Source organism: Lepisma saccharinum, chromosome 4 (genome assembly GCF_977018435.1).
Source record: "Lepisma saccharinum chromosome 4, izLepSacc3.1, whole genome shotgun sequence".
NCBI classification, from domain to species: Eukaryota; Metazoa; Arthropoda; class Insecta; order Zygentoma; family Lepismatidae; genus Lepisma; species Lepisma saccharinum.
The window spans coordinates 58,868,400-58,888,482 of NC_139232.1; the positions used below are offsets into that span (position 1 = coordinate 58,868,400).

General features: G+C 36.8%; 1 protein-coding gene across 2 annotated transcripts in view; it reads left to right on the forward strand.

The window, feature by feature from the left end:
* The window catches only part of LOC145986483 (integrin beta-PS-like), an 89,701-nt gene that overhangs the window by 60,612 nt on the left and 9,006 nt on the right, over positions 1-20,083 (forward strand). For both annotated transcript variants that reach the window (XM_083120544.1, XM_083120545.1), the window contains exons 6-13: positions 1,956-2,126; positions 3,043-3,303; positions 7,451-7,603; positions 13,120-13,251; positions 14,061-14,291; positions 17,865-18,146; positions 18,546-18,672; positions 19,392-19,538. In XM_083120544.1, coding sequence (XP_082976670.1) covers positions 1,956-2,126; positions 3,043-3,303; positions 7,451-7,603; positions 13,120-13,251; positions 14,061-14,291; positions 17,865-18,146; positions 18,546-18,672; positions 19,392-19,538 — 1,504 coding nt within the window. The remainder of the gene's footprint in view (positions 1-1,955; positions 2,127-3,042; positions 3,304-7,450; positions 7,604-13,119; positions 13,252-14,060; positions 14,292-17,864; positions 18,147-18,545; positions 18,673-19,391; positions 19,539-20,083) is intronic.

Genomic DNA, 20,083 nt, shown 5'->3' on the forward strand with positions numbered 1-20,083 from the left:
ATTATGAACTTACTTATCTGTCTCATCTTTATGTATTAGTGTTAATGATAAGTATAAATGTAGTAATAAACAACTTTCTTTATATAGTGCATCATGCATTTGTGTACTATGTGCAACAGCTTTGGTGTGAAATAACCTTTTAATTTTTAGTAAATAACTAATTTTAAAATGTAGCTATTATCACAAGTGCTAAACACCTCAAAGAACAGGTTCTTTCTAAAGGATACTTTGTGTGGTATTTTCTAACAGTTGGTAGAGCACCTTAAAGTTTAGCTTATAGAGAAACACAGTTCAGCACCCAGATAACACTATACGTATTTAAAATAAACCTGATGATTCAAGATATTATTGAAACTTACTATGTAAAGAAACTAGCTACAGTTAATGAGAAAGTGTTAAGATAAGTTTACAAGCATTCCCAAAAGAATCTTGTCCTTAACGCAAATTAACCTTTCTTGTATGTGATGAACTGGTTGCTGAATTGTTGCATGTTTAAACTAACATCAATTTTTTTTATGTTTTGTTTTGAATATGAACTTATTATTAATTTAATAATAAATGAATGTTAATAAATTCTTAATGAAATATCATATGGTTGGGTAATGTGGGCCCTAGTTATTTGTGTTGAATGTTAATGAAATGGATGTGTGTTGGGAGAAAAAGTTGTCTATGAAAGTTCTCAATATTACATTAAAATTGTTATACTACATCATCCACCATTAAAATTCATAATTGATTTCCCTGCAAAAGAGAATTCTATAGTTGAAAAATCATACCAAGAGAAATATAGTTTTTGTCACAGCCGTATAGAAATAATTTCAAATTCCTCAAATCAGTGTTGGCAAATTGTTTTATTTGTAAATTTTCTGATAACTTGGACAGCTTATAAACTGAATGTTCAACATTTCATGCCACATTGGTCTGTTGTCTTATTACAATATCTGTAAATTTTATATTGGCACCCTGTTTATACCAATGTATTTCAAGTTAGAAGTATGCCAGACAAGAAGTTATCAATAGTCCCCCCCTCCCCCCCCGCCCTTTTCAACAAAAAAAAGTCCTGATTTTGTGACATTCCAGCTGGAGTGGACAACCTGAAGTGTGTGTCGTTAATTGAATACTGTTATGAAAGGTTAAATGTAATTGGTGGGTGAGAAAAGACAAGTGTGCACATGTATACTTCAGGGATGTGCGTTTGTGTATGTGTGGAGATAATAATATTAGTGGGTGACCTTATTAAGCCCAGGATACTTATTTGCTACTTTCATGTTAAAACAGTAATGCAAATACCAAATACCAAAAAATCATAAGATACAAAATGTGCACCAGTCCGAGTGCTGTACGCACATTTACATATTTTGATGTCCCCGTTTGTGACTTCCAAAAAGTTGAATTTACACAAATGGTAGATTTACTGAGGTGCAATTGCATCTTTGTAATACAATTTTGAACACCTACGTAAACTTGCACCTTACGAGGGGTATGAAAGTATAATTTGTTGGAGTATAAGTTTCTCCCACAGGAGGAAGATGGTTGCAGAACCATCTAATAATGTCAGTCATTTATCTCTCACATTGCATTTGCTATATTCTCACAAGCAACTTGCCTGTTTTGTATAAACTAAGTGGAAAAATCTGAGTTTTGAAAATTGTGTTGTCTTGCACAAATAATGCTTTTCGCTCAAAACATTCTTGTTTTTCATGTGGCACAGCAGTTTATTTTCATTTCTAGTTTCTTGTCACTTTCTTTATTTTATGGTCACAATCAGATACCCATTTTTTTTTGTGTGGTGTTTTACTTTACAATACAGATATGTAATTTAAATCTGCTCGACATAACAGACTTGTTCAAGTCAATTCCAAATTCAGTTAACAACTAATAAGCATTTGCCTGTTGTTTATTTAGTTTGCCATTTGTCAGTGTAAAGTTTTGAATGAAAATTAATGTGTTTAAAGAATCAAGTAAGGAGGGCAGCTGTGTCAGGGAACCTGGATGCACCAGAAGGTGGATTCGATGCTATAATGCAGGCAATTGTGTGCAAGAGAGATATAGGATGGCGCGACCATGCTCGGCGACTTCTGGTGTTTTCTACAGACGCTGGCTTCCATTATGCAGGAGATGGAAAGGTTTGTCACAGAATAGCTAACAGTAGTAAGTAGTAAAAGAAGTGTGCCAACCAAATAGGAATCTGTGATGGATACAAGCTTATCAATGAGTTTTTGTCACTGGAAATTCTGTGTGAATTTTCTTGTGAAAAATAACCATACATATTTAATTCAGGACACACTTTTTTTCTCCAGTTGCCTTTTAATTTAACACAAGGTTTATGTTTTTACTGTAAGACATGGTCTAAGGGTGATAACTTATTTTAGACGAAAAAAAAAGGAGTGGATGCAATCACTATTTTCTCTAATTACTGGACAATTCATTATTACTTTGTATGTCTTCAGGGAAATTGGTTAATCTCTAGATATGAAGGGGATGGGAGGGGAGAATGATTTATATTTAAAATTGGCAATTAACATTAACACTAATATTAATTGATTATTTTCTTTGTTTCTGACAACTCATGTGATTGCTTAATTTTGGGTGCCAAGATTAGGTAGAGGCTGGAGCATGGTGCTGATCACATCACCTCCAAAGTAGCAAAGATCGAGAACATGTGGGGGTGTAACCCCACATCCCCTAAATGTGCCTTCATTGCACAGGAACTTTACTTTTCCACTTCTTAACCCCTTAAGTGTGGATGGTGTATACTGAATTTGACGAAAAAACTACATTTTTCAGTAGCGACTTGTTCAATAAATTCCACACATAAGGGGTGAAAGCCTCATTGGCTGAGTTTATCAAGGGATTTGAGTTATCTTGCTACTAAAATTTTCGTATCTTATTTTGCTCTGGGCATTAAATTGATTTAATTGTGATTCAGTCCTCATTGTTGCATTTAGCCAAAAGTAGCAAATTTCCCTTTGTTCTCTGTTTTATGTATGTTTTTACACTATGTCTGCTCAAATTTACTCTATTCATCGTTTTGCTTTTCAGCTTGGAGGAATTGTGAAACCGAATGATGGTATATGCCATATGGAGAGAAACGAGTACACTCATTCAACACTTCAGGATTATCCGTCAATATCGCAAATAAATTTGAAAGTTAAAGAACACTCCATCAATGTAATATTTGCTGTTACAGCTGAACAGTTTACTGTTTACGATCGCCTCAAAGATAACGTAGAAGGAGCAACAGCTGGAAGATTGACCAATGACTCTTCAAATGTTGTAGAGCTTGTCCAAGACCAATATAATGTAAGTATACTTTTTTTTGTCTTTTGTTTGTTTTTCAAGGATTGTGATTTGTTTCGTTACAAACAGTAATGTCCCACACCATGACTGTGCAGTCTAAGGCATCAGGCTTTGGGCTCAGGCTACGGGACGTGTGCTGGATCAAGTCTTTCTTGAGGAGATTGGGAGGTGTCAGTGAGATCATGAGGAAAATTTCATCATGCCGGGTTCCCCATATTGTCACCTTGTGCAACTATTAGATATGTCTAGGTATTGGTGCTACAGACTTCATGCAAGTCTTGAGCATTTTTGCCAAGGGTCACCTGGATTTTGATCCAAAATTCCCGTTTTACCTTGGCAAACATGTTTTAGAACAGTACTCAAAATGGTGTTCATTTCAACCTCATACATACACACCAGCACTCGCTCTACTGACCACCTTTGGTACTCCACACATTGATATGGGTCCCAACTAAGGATGGCCAAATCTTGATTTTTTAAAATCCGGATAGTAAAAATGGAGAATCCGGATTTTGAAGGGAATATGGACTTTTAATGGAATCTGGATTTTGAATTTGATCCATCCTGGCTCACAGGTTTTTTTTAAATAATGTGTTCCGTAGCACGTAACTAAGTCTACTGAATATGTTTGCAGCTAATCCCAAACTGAGAAAGAGGAGTATGTAGTTGGCTAAAAGCAATGGGATCAGTGTTGTTGCAGCAGTATTGTAAAGCTACAACAGTTCTTTGTTTCGGCCACCAAACATGCCCACATTGCTCAATGGCTCCTTATCTGTCGTAGCAGTTGCACAAGAGCGATATTTTGATAGATTTGACAAATTCACGCTTTAGTTTAATGTGCAAGCACTTTCTGATGCCAAAAGAATATAATCATTTACATCTGCTTCCTGAGATTACATGCTTCGGAGTTCAAACAATGACATCGTATACAACACAAAATGTCATATATATTTCTTCCTGCTTTCGACCAAACTTTTCTTGCTCTCATGCATGGGTGGCATGTAGGGGAGGGGGGAGGTGTGAAGGGGTTTTTCAGCACCCCTTAATTTTCATCAGCATCTGCCATGTTATGTTATGTATGACTTACTAAAACATTGTCGCCACATTAAAGTAAAACCACTGTCATTGTATACAACAGACATTGATCCTAATCTGAAAGAGAACCCACATTTACTTTTCTCTATTGGGGAGGGAGGGGGGTCTCTACAATGATTAGTGGCTGTTGTCTTTCTTCCACCATTATTATATTTTTTTTGTTAAAATTAATTTTTCTTTTTTAAGAGACAGTATATGGTTATTGGCCTGCATAAACAAGCTTTGTTCGTTTAAAATTACAAAACATGCACTTGTAGTGGCCAAAACAAACAAAACTAAAACAAGTCACTAATAGTCTTCAGTTTCATTGGCATCTTTTCATAAAAGCCTCTTAAATGTTCATTGGTATTTGTTGTAATGGCTAAAGAATGCATGTTTTCTATATTTTCAACATCACACCCCCAAAATTTCATTCTACGCCCCCTCAGCACACCTGCAGCGCCACCGCTGCTCTCTTATCATAGTACAAAAAAAATATTCAGATTACATCTGATTGTTGCGGAACTGATCTCATGTACCAACTATTGATGGTCAAAAATTAAAACATAACCTAGTGCAATCATTTCATAAAAGAAAGGAAATCTACTGTATTACTAAGCGCAGTCAGCTTCTTTCATGGGCGACGTCAGAAAATTTTGACCAGGTGCGCAGGAGCCAAATACTGATAAATTAGGGTTGGCAGATATCGTAACGATCCATAGTATCTTTTAATTATTATGGACAACAAACTCCAACTTCCAGTCATTCAACCATCGTTTTCCAATCAGGAAATATTCAAAACATCACAGGAATGCAGTGTCAGACAGCACTGAAGCTCTTCCTGGTCATCAGCAGTATAAACATGTAAACGGACGAAATCCAGGAAGAGGCTACAGTCCTGACTGAATTTGTTTAATAAATTGAATTGCAATAAATGTCTGGAAGGCAGAGAGTTAGGGGTCAGTTCGAATTGAGTTATTGAGGAGGAAGTTACGATTGAATAGAGAGAGAGGAGGAGGTTCTAGGGAGAGTGTGTTAACGCGAGTCGCAAGTCAGACTATACGTACAGTCACAAGCATAACCTCTCCCAGCAGATCTTCAGTTGGAGAAACAGAGACAGGTATATCCTTACATTACCCATGCTGATCCAGTCTTCAGGGGTGTGAAACTCAAGTGTCATGTGTTGCCATTCAAGTGTGTAAATTTAGTACCTCTAGCACCTTACCACCAAGCTCACCGCGAGCAGAGAGTGCTTTACCATCAAGGATGAATGATGATAAGTGAGCTACATTCCCAAAAGATCCCCCCATACCTAAGGGTATGAGACGATATAAAGTTTGAGTTTTGCTTACAGATATTCCGTCACCTGTTGTAAAGCCTCTTGGCTATCATTTCTATCTTTCCTGCGTGAAACTTATGGCCTCCCTATTTCTCTCATTTATGTGTCCCTTCTCTCATGCCCTTCCATTGCTCAGTATGTACTTCGCTTTGTACAGGAAATATTTTATCTTATCCCTTTAAATTAAGAAGAAATTTATCATAGCCCATACTATATTAGGCGAACGTCAAATTACATTAATTGATTTGATTTATTTGTTGTATTTAACTTCGCTTTTCTTCCACTTTTGGCTAATCGTGAAGATGAGGATGAATTGTGATAAGATGAAGCAAACAAAGGGACAATCACAAACACACATGGGCAGGACACAAAAACACAAAAAGAGCTCCACGTAGGATTGTACTGGCTGTGAGTCCAGACACCACAGTCTCGGTCCGGACAATGCAGTCCAGGGCAGGGTCATGAGAATTTTTTGGGGGGACAAAATTTTATAGTTTAGCTACCAATTCTACATATCTTCACACAAAAATAGGGAGGATCGTTTTGTTTGATTGACTGGTTATTAATTATGTAGTTTTCTTTTTTTTCTTTCTTCTCTTAATTTAAACTGTAATGAATGGTTTCGAATGCCATGCACCTTTCGATTTTCTGTCAGTGGTAAACAATGTCTAGTGTTTTCTTTGTGGTAGTTGCGAGTCAGCTCGGAACTTCGGACATGCGAATTTCAGTTTTAGTGTTGGATGATTTCAGGCACAATTTGTTTCACTTGTATGTGTTCCTGTGCTACGACTGACTAGATAATTTAAAATACTGTCAGTTTTCGATGTCTAAGGCTTACGAAAAGCTTGAAAAATTTATTTTTTAAAAAAAATGAAATCAAATTATCAACATTCAAACAAAAATCAATTACTGCATGTTTATCCAAACTATATTTGTGTGTGTATGAGGGGGTTGGGATGAACATTTCTTTTGGGGGGGGGGGTTGATGAACAACTTTTGGGGGATGCGTCCATGGCCTTGAGGGGAATGGGCACCCCTGGCCCAAGGTGTACTACGTGGAAGACAGTCTGACATTGGGTTGGCAGATTAGAGTATATTGTTCAATTCATGAGACAAATATTGAAAATATGGATCGAAATCTGTTTTCCCTCCAAAATTCGCTTTCCCTCTGTAATTCATTATTCTTCCAGAACCTGTCTTGCCTCCGTAATCCTTCTTGCTCCAAAATCCAAATTCCTTCTGAAATCCGGATAGTATATTTTCCGATTCCGGATTCCAGATTTTTTTGGCCATCCCTAGTCCCAACTGACAATGCTCACTGTCTCATAGCACATGCACTGTGTTATCACCTCGTCCTAACAGTATTGCCACTTTTAAATTTACAATCCATGTATATTAAGTGGCATACCCATTAAATGACCACAAGGGAATTATTTTTTTTCGTTACTAGTCAGTCCTGTATTTTGCCATCTTTTACAGCATTTTACATTCTTTTTTATGAATGTCTGACCTAGAGGCAGGGGGTTGGAGAGTTATGAACAAAAAAATATCCCGTTGGTCATGCAACTTACTATATGATAGGCTGTAGAGTTTGAAAAATAGCATTTTGTTCTATATTTGGAACTGTTAATGTGGTACACAATCAGTTACAATTATTTTGGTAAACAGTATATTTTTAATACTAAACTTAGCTGAAAGATCATTTTTTAATTTGTTGTCTTAAATTTGCCATTTCAGTTGATAACATCATCTGTGGAAATCAAGGATAACGCCACAGGCACTGTAAAAGTTTCATATTTCTCAAGTTGTTTAGGTAGTGCAATGAAACAAACAAACAAATGTGATGGATTAAAAGTTGGCGACATTGTAAAATTTACAGCAAAAATTGAGGTATGTATTTTGGATTTGTACTGAAAATTTTGTTTCTGGTACTGGTCTACCTTTTGCATTTAGTGATAATATTAAGTATCTTTTTACAATGTTAAATAAAATTGTGATTCAGCTGATGAAATGTAACCTCTAAAATAAAAGCAAATGTTAGTTGTAGTTCTGTAGAGATTTTTTTTTTTTTTGCATGAGATTCTTCTTTCTGGCAACAAGACCTTCAAAAAATGCAGATACAAGAATAGAATGCTTATTTGAAATACGAGGGTCATCCACAAAATAGAGACCATTTGGTTGTACAAAATGGAAAACACAATATTTATTGGAAAAAACAATTCTGTTACATACCTGAAGCTTCCTTCACTTCTCTAAATAATCACCTCCTACATTTAAACATTTGTCGTATTTGGGCACGACCTTCAGAATTCCCATGTTATACTCTTGTGCCGCCAGTTTATTAAGCCAGGTGGTCACTACATTCTCCAACTCTTCATCACTTCCACTGCCGCGGAACCCATTGTGCACAAATTTTGCTGTAGCCGAGATGTTTGGACACAATTTCACCAAGCAAAGAATGAGAAATGTCTGGTAACACGATGTGCAATTTATCGAGAGTTACGTGCCTGTCTTGCAATATTCTGTTGTTTACTTCAGTCTTCAGGTCTTCTGTAATGAGAGATGGGCGTCCAGGTCGAGTTTCATGGTGCACATTTGTTCGTCCATTGTTGAACATTTCACACCATTTTCTCACATTTCTTTTGTTCATTACATTATCACCATACACTGCTTTCAGTTGCCGGTAAATTTCTGCCGGTTTCACCTTTTGAGCATTCAGAAATCGAATAACACTCGGGATTTTCCATCATGCAGTTCATTTTGACCACCCCAACTGCACAAGGACGACTTCTTGCAACCTCCACTCACAGCGTTATGAGCACAGCTGTTAGGGAAGCCAGTTGACCCTGAAAAGAGAAAGAGGAGTGAGCTGCGTGGCAGAAATGCGCGAGAGGTCTTTTGTTTGAATGCAGTGACCACCTGGCTTAATGAACTGGCGGCAGAAGAGTATAACATGGGATGGAAATTCTGAAGCTCGTGCCCAGATACGACAAATGTTTAAATGTAGGAGGTGATTATGTAGAGAAGTGAAGGAAGCTTCAGGTATGTAACAGAATTGTTTTTTCCAATAAATATTGTGTTTTTCATTTTGTATAACCGAACTGTCTTTATTTTCTGGATGACCCTCATAGATACCAAGAAAATATAAAGAGATGATTGATTACAGATATATTCCAACCCTGCAGTTATTTTCTATGAAGGCACTTTGCAAGTTTTTGACACATGTCCTTTATTAGGAGTCATCCATGTTGTTATAGTCAGGGCATGCTCAGGATTTTTTTTTGGAGGGGGGGGGGAAGGTAATTGACAGTCATGATTTTTATTAATGCTGTCTGTATGTGTGTGAAAAGTGGGAGGACTATTATTATTATTTCAGTACTGTTTGACACCATGCTTAACTCTCAAGACCCCTTATTGACATGTTGAAATCTGATCACACCAATACAGCACTTTTAAACTTAGGAAGTGGCTTGTATTGCAATAGTAATCTGCATGTCCACTTGAGAAAACTGTATGCATTGGAGGTAGTTGAACACTTCATTGTGAAGTTCTTGTGTCATAATTTGTTTATTTAAAACGTAAAAAATAGATGTTATATTGTTATTAGCTATGCTGGTAATGACAATAAATAGAGGCACATATTTTTGGTAAATTAAAAAGCAAAATTTCGAGCTCCAAAGCGGTAAATAAAATAAATTTTTGGTGTTATAGTGGTGAAAAATCGCATGAAAACCTTCATATAAAAATAAATTTTTTGGTTTTAAAATTGTGGGTATAATCCTAAATTTGATTTAAAAACTGCACTTATTACCCAAAATAAACATTCCCTTTCAAGTAGCACATTTATGTAGTTACCAGATTATTAAGTTTATGCCTAAATAAAGGGGTCCATTTTTTCTTCTCAAATATTTACAGCAAAATAAATTAATTGTCCCTGAATTGCATAACTCACAGGATAATTCAAACTTCAGAAAGTGTTGTCAGTAAATATACTCTAAATTTCGTGTTCATAGTCTATTTCGCATTTTTCAGTTCATTTTGCATCATTTCATGACAAAATAGGGTAGGAAAATGCAACTCACACCTTTCAGAACCATGAAAAAAATAACATTACAATGTGTTAGTTCACATTTTGTGTTTTTGTCAAAAACGAAATATGCATGCCTCCAACAGTAAATTGTAAACATTACATTTTATAGAACACCTCAATTATTGAAAAATATCATGATAGATTGACTTCAAGGACCTTTCTGTTCAATAAATTTATCAAAATATCAACATACACATACACTCACACTCTAGGTATGCTGTTGCTCATGTAATTAAGAAAACTACAATATAAGACGTAAGCAAGTTACTAAAGGTATATCCGTGAAACTTACTTGTAAATGTTCTATTAATTTCTGTGGACTGTGCCACCATCCACTTGGGAACTCAATGCTTTACTGTTGGGTTGACTTCTGGTAATATAACATTTACAAGCAAGTTTCGCAGATATACCTTTAGTAACTTGCTTACGTCTTACCTATATATTATCCACCACGTTATTTATTCCCCTTAATGTTTTGTAAGAGATGGTTCAGCTAATGCTTGGAAGCTGGAGTACTCTTGTAATTGTGGGGACACTTCAAGTTTTCTTGCATGACCACTGAAGGCCTAAGCAGGGGTTGGTATTATGTCTCCCCACACAAAGGAAATGTAATGGGGTGGAAACCTAGCAGGAAATGCAGGTTGAACTAGGAACCAGGATTTCTGAACTAGCCCTAGCTTCTGCAGGTTTTTCTTTTTCCTACACAATTTACCCTTCATCTGTCGCACTTGGAAAAGTAATTGGTCACGCTGTATCTGTGAGATACAAGTACGGTTTTACCAGTGGCATGCTCAGAGCCTTCCCGATGGTGCAGTGGTAGCGTTGTCGCCTTGTAATCAAGGGGTCTTGGGTTCGATACCCAGTGGAGGCTCATAGTGGTCCAGTCCCGATTAGCCTTACTGTGCATAAAGTGGACTTAAAGCACCAATTCAATCAGTTGCATAATCAGGATTTGTCGAAAGAATGGGGTGGAGGGGCTATGTATACTTTTTTTTTTTTTAGAAGTCTGCCCTTATTTTGCCATCTTTAACTTCCTTTGATGTTTTTTTAAGGAATATTGGCCCAATGAGAGGGGCCAACCTCCCCTTGGGAATGCCACAATTTTCACCATATTTTATTTTAGTCATACATATTATGATGCTTAAACACCTTAAAATAGGTGTTTTAACCTTTACTCTCCCGATGATACTATATGGTATCATCAGAGTAAGGTCGTACTGCCCCGATGATACCCTGATTACGAAATGAATGTGCTTTTTGGACCTTCATACTCTTATGTTGGGGTAGAAACTCTGACACAGGTCTGGAGCAAGCCTGGGAAATTCACATTGATGACCAACATCCCCCCTGTCCCCCCCCCCCTCCACAACATATCCATGCCACATTTCCGAACAGAGTTTCACATTTTGGCTCATTATTCAACTTGTATGGCACCCAGGAACATGAAACATGTTTCATTCTCTTTGGAAATGTCCATTCTTTGAAAAGAATACTAAGGTTTGCACCTTCTCCCCAAAATAGCAGGAGAAGAGGGGGCAAATTCCGGATTTTTCCCCCCATTGAAATTCGGGGGTTGCACTCCCCAACCCCCCCCCCTTTCCTCGGTTTGGCATTCTGGATTGTACACAGTTGTATGCTCTGATGTTTTACCTGCAAAACAAAACTTATCCGAAGTAGATTGCTCCCATAGTGCTCGAGTTATAACAATTTTCCTCGAAAAATGCAATTTACTTATTTTTCGTAAAAAAAAAACAAAAATCAAATTTTGGCTTATTATTCAACTTGTATGGCACCCAAGAACATAAAACATGTTTCATTCTCTTGAGAAATGTCCATTCTTTGAAAAGAATACTAAAATTCGCACCTTCTCTCAAAAATAGTGGGAGAAGAGGGGGCAAACTCCAGATTTTTTTTTTCATTGAAATTTGGGGGTCACATGCCCCAAACCCCCCTCAGTTTGGCATTCTGAATTTTACACGGTTGCATGAGCTGATGTTTTAGCTGCAAAACAAAACTTATCCTAAGTAGATTGCTCCCATAGTGGAGTTATAACAATTTTCCTCACATTTTGTCTTATTATTCAACTTGTATGGCACCCAAGAACATGAAACGTATTTCATTCTCTTGAGAAATGTTCATTCTTTGAAAAGAATACTAAAGTTTGCACCTTCTCCCCAAAATAGCGGGAGAAGAGGGGGTCAAACTCCAGATTTTTATGTTTTTTCCATTGAAATTCGGGGGTAGCGCCCCCCCTCCCAAGCCCCCTTCCTCGGTCCAGCATTCTGAATTGTACACGGTTGCATGCGCTGATGTTTTAGCTGCAAAACAAAACTTATCCGAAGTAGATTGCTCCCATTGTGCCAGAGTTATAACACTTTTCCTCCAAAGAGTGTTTGAATTTAAAATTCCCCGCCGAGAAGCCCCTGCGAGAATGGGGGTATTTTTGTAAACCTCCTCGGGAGTCTAAAGGTTAAATACATATTTAAAATTTGTTTTTTTTTCTTAGGTAAAAATAAGGCTTTTAGGCATTTATAGGAATTTAGAGTTCATTTAGGCATTTTAGGTCTCATAGAATTTCAGTAGAGGGTGCTCTGTACATGAAATTCAAAGATCTCTAAATAGCATACATCTAGAACGTAACAAAAAAAACAGCCAATCTATGGAACTAGAATTCAATTTCGTACTGATTACTGATGATATCGTATTAATGATGAACAAATGAATTCAGCATTTTCCCAGATCTTAACAGTCCATTCTATAAACAAACTGTGCTACCATTAACCCAAATGAAATTGGTCGCTCTGTATCTCACAGATACAAACATCCTACTAAGCCCAGACAGTGGTCATCTGTATTGAGAGAGAGAGAGACAGCCACTGAGAAGCTTAGAACCTCTCACCTAATTGTTTCCTGGAAAATGAACAGGAAAGTCAACAGAGCTGACTCATGTGCTCAGTTGGTGGAACAAAGGTATGGCAAGATAAAACCCAGGTTTTTGTAGATGTACACCCAATTTAGTAATCATTTGGATAATACCTGCATTGGAAGCTTTTACGTCAATGAGGGTAGAAGCAGAATTATATTTCCCACAGTAGTTTCAGTGCTGTAGCCTATGGTGGTTTTGTGTGACATCTGGTAAGACTATATGAACCAACTAGACATCATGTACGCTGACATACATTGTTGCACCAAATCACAGTGCAAACCACAAAGTGGTAAAACAATTGAATTAGCTTATGATTTTTATATGTATTCAAACCACTAACTATTGTGTTCACAGACAATCTGGTATATATGTAAATTGTCTTACTTTCAGGTCAAAAGTTGTCCTGCAAGAAGGAGAGACTGGAAGCAGACTTTCCAAATTTATCCTGTTGGTATTAATGAACCTCTCATTGTTGATTTGGAGATGCTGTGCGACTGCGAATGTGAACGGCCAGGAAACAAGGTACTATTTTGCAGCATATGGATGTAGATGATCAAATTGTATTTCTTAATATGTAAGAGTAGGGTTTATTTCAGATGCAATCCAGAACCTTGATTTATCAAGTGCATTATTATATTTGTTGTTTGTTATTTAATTGGCAGTTTTATAATCTGTATTGGTGATGCTAATTTTTTTCCCTAAGAATTTGTTATATACATTCAAGGATTTTATTAGGAAGTGTAATGAAGAATACTGACTGTGAGCTCATGTTGCACAATGTCTTAGTAATGCATTACTTCCATAGTCTGTAACAGTAACCAAAATATAAAACATTTCCTAGTACCCACAAGGAAACATCACAAGTTTTGAATAAAATTTATATCACTTGATTCAGCATTCAAAACTATGTAAATCAGATGAGTATTTTGAATCCCTTTCCAACAGAAAGAAACTTTTAGTAAAATAAATGTCAAGTTGGAACCTTGGACATACCAAACAGTGATATGAACGAGCACCTTCAAGCTTGGTCAAAAGACCTAAAAGTGAAGATGGTTGCTCATGGTGCATAAGGTCATAGGTTCAATCATAGTCGGGGAAACATTTTTATGATGCTTGAAAGTGTCAAACTATTTATGTATGTTGTTTAGAGTGCTGAATCAAATTATGTAGGTTTTATTCAAAACTTTGGGTTTAATCTTGAGATATTGGCATGTCAGTTTAAAAATGTATTCGGCATTTCTTCTAGTTGATATTATTCTACTTTTGCAAATTACAAATGGTTATTCTATTATTGGGAATTATATAACCATTAATACACTTTTTATTTCCAGTATTACGAAGAGAATTCAGATAGGTGCAATGAAAAGGGAACATACAAGTGTGGTATATGCGAGTGCCACAAGCAGCACTTTGGGCGAAGGTGCGAGTGTGACAGTGAGACACAAAGTGAGAAAGATCTTACAGCTGGATGTCGACAAGCCAATGATACAGTTGACTGCTCTGGAAGGGGTACCTGCTACTGCGGAGTCTGTGAATGTGACATTCGTGACAACCCTGAGGAGGTATGTGGCTTTTTCAAGTTGTTTAGAAGAACATTTTTGGGGTGTGATTACCTAATCTCACAGTAATTGCAAAGCATTACTTGGACTGCAATATTGTAATAAAACTTGTAAAATATATTGTTTTTTTTTTAGTAGGAGAGTTAAGGCCAAGTCCGAATATTTTAACTACAATAACAGCTGTAAATTTAGAAATTTTGATATTATTGGGACATTGGTCACGTGATTTATTTAATTGAAACTGCAGAGTAATTTCAAAATAGAGTTTTCGCTCTGTTTCAAGCTTTTCAATTTCTTTTCATATTTTCAGTTTTTGAAATTAAGAAATCAAAATCACAGAAGTTTCAGATGATCATTTTAGTTATAAAAGTTTATATAGAATCTTAAAAAATAATTAGGGCGGAGCGAATACTGATGCCAATGTATCCATATCGGAAAGTATTAGTATGATTTTATTTACCAATACCAACATATACTTTTTGAACATCTTGATCGTTCACATGGTCCTCAAAAATGCTGTGTAACACTTTTGCAGAGTCTAATTATCATGGAAGTTGTGCAAAATTCTAAGTTTCCATTGATTTTTCACCTATACAGAGGTTGATCGGGTTTTATCCAACTGATGTGTAAAGTGTACTTACCCTATGAAAAGTCATGCTGCCATCACTGGTTGTGTTCTATGGAACCACCAGCATTATGGACTATCGCCCGACATCGCAATTTCCATTCCAACAAACTACTTTGAATAGGCCAGTGAGGGTGCAGCGATGATGTAGTTGTCGTTTCAACAGTCCAAATGCACAGAAATCCATTGGACTGACATCAGGGCTTTTGACAGGAATGTCGTGAAATAACAGATTCCTGTTTCCTGCTCCATGTCCTGATAAAACCGGAAGGATGGTCTAGCAGTGTGGCTGGACGCTTTGTCCATGTGGATCCGCACCTAGTTCTTGTTGGCTCAGTACAAATGAGGGTTTTGTGTCCGATAAATTGGAGCCATAATGGAGTCCTGGAAGTAGGCAGCATTCACCTTTGTTTTTCTCCACCTTACGTATCTCCAACTTCTCCTTGTAACCGTATCTGGTGACAATCATGATTTCATGCGGGAAACTTTCTCGGCACTGGTGGTGAAACTCGATACGTCCATTGCCAGAGATCTCACGGTACGTAATTGCCCTAATGTTACCATTACGCATGAGATAAGTGTAGACCTCATCCAATGTGACAACTGTCCTCCATTTGGACCCCACCAAGTGCATTTCGTACAGTTTACGGCAGTTGGTCTTGCATTCTGCAATGTGGTGGAGAGGAGGTTGTGAAACCGGACCTTGCGCATGCACCGCAGGCCAAGACAGCCACAAAAGACATCGCTGACAATGGACTGCGCCACATTGAACTGCTGGGCCTTGTCACGTTAGGGTGGTGGATTCTCCTGGGCTGCAATTTGCCAAATTCCATGAAGCACCTCAGGCGACACTTTCGCTAGCAACCTCGAACGGGCCCCTTTTGTTGGCGAATGTTTCTGCATGAGCACCAATTGTGTTTGCCTGGCCACGATATCTTCAGCTGTGGTCACTCCGATGGTGAAACCATTTTCCCGACACTGTTTCACTATTCGGTTGTATGAAAAATGTGCATGGAAAAGAGCCATGATGGACCCTTCCCAATAATGGTTAATTTTTGGCTGCATTTCACTAGCACGAACACGATGCTCTGGCAACTGCAAACTCAGACACAACACTGGTTTCAAGGTTCTGGTGCAACTATACACTTGGCAGCAGCATTGCCAAATCGGTCAAATATACGTGGTCTGTTAGGAAAGTAATGAGACTGGCAACACTGTGCACGAACCAGCAACGCTGCTTCCCCCACCTTCACATGGCAGGTAGCTTAACGCTTGCCGTTGACTCAATACAAGTTTCAACTTGCTACAGTTGCTACACGATTGTTGAGAGCATCTGACGTGAAGTTGTGTTTGTGAGGTGCGTTACGAAAATGGACTGGCAAAAGCTTGAACAACGTTGTGCCATGAAGTTTTGCGTTAAGCTTGGTGAATCCACTACTGTCACTTATGAAAAGTTACAAAGGGCTTATGGAGAACATGCACTATCTAGGGCACAAGTCCTCTTTAGAAGGCCGAGAACAAGTGGAAGACGAACCTGGTTGAGACCTTCAACCTCAAAAATGGATGACACTGTGGAAAGAGTGAAGTCTCTTGTGAGGTCAGATCATCGATTGACGGTGAGAATGATCAGTAGTGAGTTAAATTTGAACGAGTGTACGGTCCATGAAATGTTAACACAAGATTTGGACACGTGTGCAACCAGACATTGCACACACCACGACAATGCAGCATGTCACACGGTAGTGTCCATCAATGAATTTTTGGCAAAAAAGAAGCATTCCTGTGGTTCCTCAGCCCCCTTATTCGCCGGATTTCAGTCCCTGTGACTTTTTTTTATTCCTCCTGCTCAAAATCACTTGAAAGAGCACCATTTTGATACTTTGGATAATATCCAGAAGAGCGTAACTGACGAGCTGAAAGGTATTCCAGCAGAAGCCTTCCAGCACTGCTACGAACAATGGAAACAATGCCTTCATCACTGTGTAGCTTCCCAAGGGAACTATTTTGAAGGGGATAACCTTGATTTGTAAAAAGAATAAAATTCATTGTTTACGAAAATCAATCTCATTACTTTCCTAACAGACCACGTAGCCCGATCAGCCTTCTGTATTACTTTAAAAAAACTGTATTTTGTGATTACTTAACATGTATTTTCATATTCTGATGTAATTATTTAATATGTTAAAACTCTGGTAAATTGGAGCAGTAAATTTAGGCAGAATACAACCACTACTATCAATCAATATTTTGAACAACTTTTGTTACAATTTTCAATCATTGGTATCAGTTTTCGGCAGCGAAATTGGTAAGAGTTTCTGCACTTGTCTCTCTTTAAAGTTCAAATTCCATTTGCCTTGGATCACTGGTCTGCTATTGCATTTGAGAGGACTCTGTTAGTGTGTTACAAGATGCGAGACAAAAATTGATTTTCTTCATATTGTGACTGTTTCAAATTCTGCTCTCATTTTCAGAGAAAAAGAATAAGAATGGCTGTTATTTTGTGCAATAAAAGTTGTCAAATGTAGTGTATAGTTCAGGGGAGAAGTTGCAGCCAAAGCTCAAACTTTGTGACTGATATCTGCCATAAATTCACATTTTTTAGCTGAAATTTTTATAGATACTGGTCTGGTATTGAATTTAAGTAAAGTCTGTCAAGAAGCTACAAAATGTTACTTTAAACTGAACTTTGGAAAATGCAGTGGAGATATTTAGCATTTACTTTTTTAATCATGAAAAATATATATATAGAAATTGTATGATTTTTTACAAATGAAATTGTTTAATTCAGAAGCATGCTTGCTGATTTTTATATTTTTTTTTAATATGACCAAATGACTGACACATTATATCTTCATTAATTGTAGTTAAAATATGATACAATTCTGTAAATCGAAATATAGCTTTTGTACCAGTTCCAGTGTAAAATAGTATTTTTCTTCATTTTCTTCCAGAAAATTGATGGACCATATTGTGAATGTGACAATTTTTCATGCGATCGTTTCAATGGCCAGTTGTGCTCAGGGTTAGAACATGGCACATGCATTTGTGGCACTTGCAAGTGCAGTGAAGGGTGGAAAGGAGATGCTTGCGAGTGCCGAAACACCACTGACACGTGTATTGCTCCAGGAGATGACATACTGTGTTCAGGAAATGGAGAGTGTGAATGTGGAGTGTGCAAGTGTTTTGAGAAAAATGGGAACCACTACTCGGGAAGATACTGCGAGAAGTGCCCAGTAAGTAGAATTGTTTGGTTTCCAGTTTGATTATTTTCAAGTGGAAATGCACTCATTTCACTGCTTGCTTAAGTAGCACATTCATTTCTTAATATTGTGAGTTTGAATCTGAATTTCAATGTTGTAAAGGATAAATGCAAATTAAATATTAATGAATGCCTCAAAATTATATATTATTTTGTGTGAAGAATAATGGATAAGCACTGCTTTATTTCCGTAAATTAACTTTACCACAAGACTGTCTTTTTTAACCACTCTTCCTTCTTCCATTTGTAAATTTTACATGCAATTACAGTATCTATGAAGATATTTGGATTGTTGAAAGTTTCATTTCTCGTGACATTACCATGTGGTGAACATTTTAAATGATTACTTAATGAGTTTCATATTTTTTTCCAGACATGTCCTGGCAGATGTGATGAACTTAGAGGATGCGTTCAATGTCAAGTCTACAAGACAGGCAATTTAACGGAAGAAGAATGCAGCACTTGCGAGTTTGTACCAATTGAGGTCGAAGTTTTAGAAGGTAATTTATGATTTATTAGAAAATGTTTGCTTATATATTGTTATTTTTCGTTTCTCAAGCTATCCATAAAGGTTGCAGGTTTTTTTTATTATAATACAAGCATTTGATCTGATTTGGTAGATGTGTCATACTGAAGAAAAAAAACATACATGCAATGCAGTGTCATATTCTGCTGATAAAATTACAAATAACATAGTAGTTCATTTCATACATGAAGTTTGTGCAGTGATGCACTACTATCTCCATCCCAAATGCTGCATCCTCAATTAATGTAGGCAGTGGGCCTTCAAAATTAATTGGAAAACATCCAAATTCACAATGTGTAAACACCAAACTTCATGTATGAAATACTAAAACTGCATCTGCATCCAGTATGAATAGTAGTTCATGTGGTGAATGCAGTGACAAACATGTATTGCAAGTTTTCAGCATGAAATGGAATGAAATGTCTGTATGAAATTTGGAATTATGATCTGCTCAAACTAAAATTTATTATCTCGGAAATCATAGATGAAGTTACAAGGTCATGTTAACACGTGTCCACATGCTTCAGTAATTAGAAGAAGGAGAAAATAAACTTTTTTTCACAAATAATAAAAATATTAATTTCTGAACTGGCATCAAAGAGTTCATTTTTTGTTAGTCAATAGTACTTTGTAAATATTTTTTATTTGCAATGTTATATTTATTTTAATATTGTATTAATTACACAATTACAGCTGATGAAGAAAAGGATGAAAGTTTGTGTGCATATCACGATGAGGATGATTGTAGATTTGCTTATGTGTATGCATACAACGAAACTGGAAAGCTGATTGTTCGAGCACAGAAGGATAGGGAATGTCCACCTCAAGTCTATGTCTTGGGTAAGTTGCTACCAATACTTGACTAATTAAAGAACTTTATTTTATAAATGGGTTAAACTGAAACTTGCTTGGTAAGGTATACAAGTAAAGAAATGAGCTACAAAAGAATTTCAACAGTTCAATCATTTTCCAAAAATGTCCACACCTTCATTTAGAGTTTTATCATTAATAAAGTTAAAACTTACAAGTGGTGTTAATTACTTTTATAATAGAACACCTTCAGTTGGAATATACTGGGCCTTCCTGATGGCTTAGTGGTTACATCACCACCATCTAATCAAAAAATTACAGGTTTGAAACACTGTGGAGGAACCAATTTTAAACTGTAGCTCCATTCGAAGTAGCCTTTCTGTTACACAAAGTGCTGCCATGCACAAACAAGTACAACTAAATAAATTCTTGCATTCCAATTTCCAATTATCTACAATGATAGCGATATAGTAAATATGAAGACTTCGATGTCCTTACTTCTGCCGTACAGATTCTCAACAAATTTGTGATCCAAGTGATCTGTTTATCCATGATTTGCAGAATCTTAATAAATC